The sequence below is a fragment of the Phoxinus phoxinus genome (genome assembly GCF_949152265.1).
Source record: "Phoxinus phoxinus genome assembly, chromosome: 2".
NCBI lineage: Eukaryota > Metazoa > Chordata > Actinopteri > Cypriniformes > Leuciscidae > Phoxinus > Phoxinus phoxinus.
In genome coordinates, this window is record NC_136877.1 from 19492343 (window position 1) to 19498439 (window position 6097).

Here is a 6097-nt window from a genome sequence, read left to right on the forward strand (position 1 = left end):
TCTAGCTTAAGTAAGTTTTTAACTGATTCATTCATATCATATCTAATATGATTATTTAAATATGCCCCATACGCATGCTACATCATGGGCAAAAATCTCGTCAGCCCCTTTATTCCTAATGGGACAAAACTGAGGCTGTTAAGGCAGCATGCGAATGGGAAGACGGACTAAATAATTGATGTTGTGGCGCCTTGGTATTCCGCCGAGCACTTCAGGGGCGAGCCACCTCCCACACGAACGGGGAGGCTGTCAGGAGTAATTGGAGGAATCGCGACAGCGTCGAGTTAAGTGTTCGCCAGTCCTGAGGTGAAGAATGTGACACTGCGTGCTGCAGAACTCAAAAAGCACAGATTTTTTTTCCCATTTCTCTCCCTCTTCTTCAATTTCTCTTGTGCACTTTTCCTTATTGTTCCATTCCCCTTCCCCCCAAGCATAAATCCCTTTCAAAGCCAGTTTTGCCTAATGCTACAATTTGGCTGATGTGGCATTCAAGTTCATGGCCATCAGGTGAATTCATAGGTAAGTCAATCACCAAATTTTGTGCTTTGCATGACAAAAACCTCTCTTCTTATAAAAAGGTCGCTGCAGACTTCTCCTTACTGGGAGAATGGATCTCTCTAAGTGATTTGGAAGTGTTTTGATCTTTCCAGTGTTCTTTATTGTTTCACGTGCGTGCGGCTATTCCAGCAGATTGACTGAAAATAACCAAGACACGTTTTGACAACATTTATCTGAGGAAAAGACCTCGATGACCTGCAATCTCTCTCATATCCGCATCACAATCTCCAAGAGTCCTCGCTGTGAGCTCGACTCATCCAACCCCACATCCACCATCCCTGTACTTCAGAGAAAGTGACGTTTTCAGAGGCCTCTGGTGGTTGTCAGGTCTGGTCGGGCCACTGATCAGACAGCTCAGCACTCACCCAAAGCTATTTCTCTAGACTGGAGGCCTTGTGGTCAGGTTTGAGAAGAACAGGAGGAGGTGGCAGCTCGGAGACCATGGCTCAACATGTCAGCGGCAGAAAAATAGGGCCTTTGACAGGGTGAGGCAGAAGTCTATATTTTGTTGTCTGAACTACCCTCGAACCATTTTTAAAAGAAAGCACAAAGCTGGTCATAGCATTACAGGCCATCTTCCACAAAGACTCTTTACGGCTGGCATCGGCTTTTGCAGAGCGGTTTGACTGCTCTGGGGCCGAGTTCATCGGTTCAAGTCAGCTTCAGCGGGGCATGAGAGACAGAATGGCAGATGTAATCAGATCGAGGGTCACAGACTGCTGAAATGAGCAGCTACACCCATCCAATAGCTGAGGGCAACCCAGTCTCATATAAAAACGTACCCTGACTACGTTGGTCCAAAGTGCAAAACGTAGAGGGGTTACAATAATGGCCCTTGAATTGTATGACTGTTACATTTTTTTTTGCCTATTCTTTTCCTATTGTTTTGCGTCCAAGTCACGTGACTTTCAAGATTCCAGCCGTGAGAACAAAAAACATGGCGGACATTTCTCTCATTTTAGTGAAAAAAAAACTATATTTTGAGTTAGTTTCTGCATAAAAATAAGTTTTGATTACATTTCTAGCGAGAAATATATATTTTATTTTCAGAATATTCACTCAGTGAATGTACATAATCACTCGCTTGCTCGATTGTTGCTAATATTTTACAGATCTCGCCAGAATAATGTGAAATTGAAACGTTTTGTTTCTGCATAAAAAAAACAGTTTTGATTACATTTCTAGCGAGAAATATATATTTTATTTTCATAATATTCACTCAGTGAATGTACATAATCACTCTTGCTCGTTGTTGCGAAGATTTTTCAGATCTCGCCAGAATAATATGTGAAACTGAAACGTTTTGTTTCTGCATAAAAATAAGTTTTGATTAAATTTCTAGCGAGAAATATATATTTTATTTTCATAATATTCACTCAGTGAATGTACATAATCACTCTTGCTGCGAATATTTTTCAGATCTCGCCAGAATAATGTGAAACTGAAACGTTTTGTTTCTGCATAAAAAATAAGTTTTGATTACATTTCTAGCGAGAAATATATATTTTATTTTCATAATATTCACTCAGTGAATGTACATAATCACTCTTGCTCGTTGTTGCGAAGATTTTTCAGATCTCGCCAGAATAATGTGAAACTGAAACGTTTTGGTTGCTATGGACGCTGCTATCGCCTTGACCTCTGACGGATCAAACCCCCGCCCACTATATGCGTTGCGCCTGATGTTGATTTGCTGATCAACACATTAATCCGTGGCAGCGGGAGAAACTATTGTTGACAAAGTGACGAGTTACAATCTGTTTGAAATCTACCGGATCCTCTGTGCATTTAACTTCCTGTGTGGTGCGATGCGATCTCATTGATGGGTGTTGACCAAGGGGGTAATCCATCCGCCGGAAACTGAAGCCTCCGCGGGCGCCGCCATTGTAGCAGAACTTCACCTGCTGTTAGCATTCCATTGACTCCCATTCATTTTTGCGTCACTTTGACAGCGAATAACTTCACATCTGAGGCGTCCAAAGACTCCATTTGTCCATTATTTATTTCTAAAGAAACTCGACAATGTATAAAAGGCTCCATTACCTTGTACCTTACGTTATGGCCCCGTAGAAGCCGTTTTTGTAAAAATAGGCTAACGATTGCGTCATAACTCACGCGACTCTCTGTCGCACCGTAGAGAAATTACCGTATAGACCGGCGTAGAAGCTCGCAGGCAATCGGGGGAACGTGGAGGCATTAAGTCCGATAAAGTGAAGGGAGTAGCCCACAGAGAGTGATAAAGTTGATCCTGCTGCTAGCTCATGGACAGCTAATGCTCACGCTCTCCGTCTCTGCGAGAATCGGAAGGGAATGATTCAGATTTCTCTCCGCACAGCTACTAGAAGACTGACAGCTGTCAGACACGTTGCTCACGTGTTCAAGCTCAGTTTGAGCCTGCGCAGTTCGCCTGGCGATCAGGAAGTGAGTGCTTCAAATGGGCTTCACTTTTCTCCGTTGAAGTCTATGGGGTCGCTGTGTCCATCTTATATACTGTCTATGGTGTTGACGCGTCAAGACCACACGCAGAAGAAGAAGCGAAGAAGAAGGAAACTAGGGAAAAGAAGCAGGAAAAGGTAAACAAGGAGGAAAAGGAAGCGTAGAAATATAACTTGATCAAGCTGAACAAATGAATCGCCTTGACCCCGAAGATGCCATATTCCTGGTTGATGCGTTCTTGGATGAGTGCAAGGTAAATAACACGATCTCAGTGATGGAAAAAGCATACTAATTACATGCCAATTACAAGGTCTAAGACCATAACAGACTCTGAGGTATAGCAGGGAAGAAGTGTCAAGGTGCAAAACTGAAAACACTCCAAACAAAGTGCAACTATACAGTACCTGGTTCAATGTCTTTATACAAATGCAAGCTATAGTGCTGAGCTGACCTGAGTTCACACGTTAGAGCCAGTGAGAGTTTAATTCAATATTCTTTCAAAACGTTTCACTTTCTTTTCTAGATCTGTCAGTACAGTACAGGACCACAACCGTTAGACTGAATTTTTACAATGTAATTGGTTTTATAATGAGATGTTTATAGGTGGTGATAACCTTGGTGGGTGGTGGTGGTATTCTGTGGCTCAATTGTTTATTTAGGTGGATCAGCCTGGACACACTAAAGAAGGGTCAAAACAATCCACAAAGCTGTGTGTTTGGCTTGATGAGGACAAAGATGGTCAACCTCCGCCAAAAAGATGTAGAGCTGGGGAGAAACGAAAGCGAGATTCTACTACTAGTAGTACTGGTTTGTTTTTTGTTTGTTTTTTCATCATTAGTTGCATTCATTATGCATTGAGCAAGTTCTAAATGGATATTCATATTTTTGCAGTTTCTTCAACAAGCGTTAAAGGGATGTCCTGTGCTCCGTCTACCAGCACAACTGAAGACACTGTGACCATCGAAAATTTTGGTTTTTTTCCCTTAATACTTGTTTCCTCATTTGTTATGTGGTAATTGTCCAGATTTACCATTGCCGCCTTCCCTTTTCATTTTCAGACTCCCTCATTCAAGATGTCCGAGACCTCTTGGGAAGTGGTGCTGAACAACCTCTCCCCTCACACTGGAGGAACAGGCAAACTTCCTCTCTGGAGAATTGGACAGTAATGAGGCCCTTCATGGTGAACAATATGTTGTCATCTGAGAAGCCCAAGGAGGGGGTTTGCCATCATTGTGGACACAAGGCTGCAGTAGTCATGTGTAGGGACTGTTTACCACTCTACTGCACAGCCTGTGACCTTTCCACACATGAGGCCCTGGTGCTTCATAACAGAGCATCCATGGTGGAGGGGTTCTTCAGACACCTGCCGCCATCCACTTTTGTTCAGCAGCAAGAGGGAGGGAAATTCTCCTATCATGAAAAAGGTAGTTTTTAAGTCTCCGGTTATATAGGCTGTTTTACATTTTACACAAACTCTGGTTTACTCCAACAAACATGCTGGATGAAGTTTTGTTTGATAGAAACAACACCCTCCCTGTTGAGTTTTTGGTTTCATTTACTCTACTATGTAAACTAATTCTGCTTTTTAGATTGCATGTTACCAATCGTTCCTCCCTGCTGCGACTGCTCCACTGGGCAAACAAGCTTTTCCAAGGGAAAGCCAGTTATTTTAATTGGAATGAATGGTAACGTTTTTTATTTTTATTTCTTCATATTGTGTTTTTTGTTTCTTGTGAACAAGAGATAATTGTTTTTCTCTGAAATTTCAGGAAGATACAACCTCTACCTTCCATCAGTAAACTGCTCCTGTGGAAAAACCTTGCCAGTGACCATAAGTGATTTGGTTGAAAGTGGTTACTGGCCAGCCACTGTCAATTTTGAGACCTTGTACATGGTGGACTTGTTCACCACGTATGAGGATCTAAAAATCACTGCCCCAGGGATGTCGAGACAAGCTTTTGTCAGCATGCTCGAGTGTCGTACAAAGCTCTTCGGGCGAGTGAGTGAACTCATCATTTAAGTTATCCTGTTTGGATCATCTTTTAAATCACTGATTCATTGTTAGGACTTGTTCTTACAATCCCCAAAGTTTCAGCACATATTTCTTGACAGAGCCCTTTCTTTGTCATGACCACGATCTGAAGCCAACCTTCGAAACAGCTATTTACTGTTTTGTTTTTTCACTTTTGCTATCAGAGTGGTAAGATATGTGGGGACACAATGCAGAGGGCCTTCCTCGAATGGGCCTATGCCAAATTTGAGGTTGACAAGCTGTCTCAGGTCCAGCATTTTCAGTGCCCTGCATGCACACCCTCCATGTTGGCAGTTGCAGTGGATGGGAACCGCAAATTATATCGTTTCAAAAGCCAACCAGGGTGTGTAACATTCATGTACAATAAAATGCTAGTGAGCCACAAATTACTTTTATACAGTAAATTTAACATCTATATATTTCTTTCAAGACCTGATGGGTTTTTTGATGGAGTCTTTTTGGCCAATGATGCTGAGGTGTCCTCCTTTGTTGATTACATCCATGGAACAACTGGACATGTAAGCTAAATTTATATTTCTTTTTATTAAATTTTATGAATGCTTGCCAGTTTTTTCCCCAAAATGTAAACATTATTTGGTTTGCATCAAATGTCATAATACCATGATTTACAGCTTATGTTGTAAAATGTAACTGTGTAAATGTCTGTATTTGCCCTCATCTGTTTAAGAATCCAGGGAAAGGGAGATGTGGTGCGGGTCAGTGGACCGCAGCACGAGAGTCCGCCAACAAGTCTGCAAGCAAACTAGACGAGGAAGGTGTTGAAGTTGCTGTCTGCCGTCATGGGGTTTTGCTGAAGGGACTGAATATGTTCCGTGGAGAAATCTTTGCATACCCATTATATCTCCAGAAACGGCTAGCTTCACAGACCGTCCAGTTTTTTTGCTCTGATGTGGTCTGCAAATATTGGCCATATTTGCGGAGAGTTGTGGACCACTGTCCAGAGTTGGAGGACTTGCTGAACATGCGCCCATTTCTCTCCATCATGCATGCAAAAGCGCATTCATGGATGTGTGAGGTAATAATGACAATTAGATGTATTTCCTACCAATT

General features: G+C 42.1%; 1 protein-coding gene across 1 annotated transcript in view; it reads left to right on the top strand.

Moving 5' to 3' along the window:
• The first annotated feature begins 2402 nt into the window (after positions 1 to 2402).
• Positions 2403 to 6097, top strand: part of LOC306990825 (uncharacterized protein) — a 6658-nt gene continuing 2963 nt past the window's right edge. The window contains exons 1-9 of the mRNA XM_079598107.1: positions 2403 to 3247; positions 3654 to 3801; positions 3886 to 3966; positions 4053 to 4418; positions 4584 to 4679; positions 4764 to 4993; positions 5191 to 5369; positions 5457 to 5544; positions 5715 to 6062. Of these exons, the coding sequence (XP_079454233.1) occupies positions 3185 to 3247; positions 3654 to 3801; positions 3886 to 3966; positions 4053 to 4418; positions 4584 to 4679; positions 4764 to 4993; positions 5191 to 5369; positions 5457 to 5544; positions 5715 to 6062 (1599 nt within the window). The 5' untranslated portion in view covers positions 2403 to 3184. The remainder of the gene's footprint in view (positions 3248 to 3653; positions 3802 to 3885; positions 3967 to 4052; positions 4419 to 4583; positions 4680 to 4763; positions 4994 to 5190; positions 5370 to 5456; positions 5545 to 5714; positions 6063 to 6097) is intronic.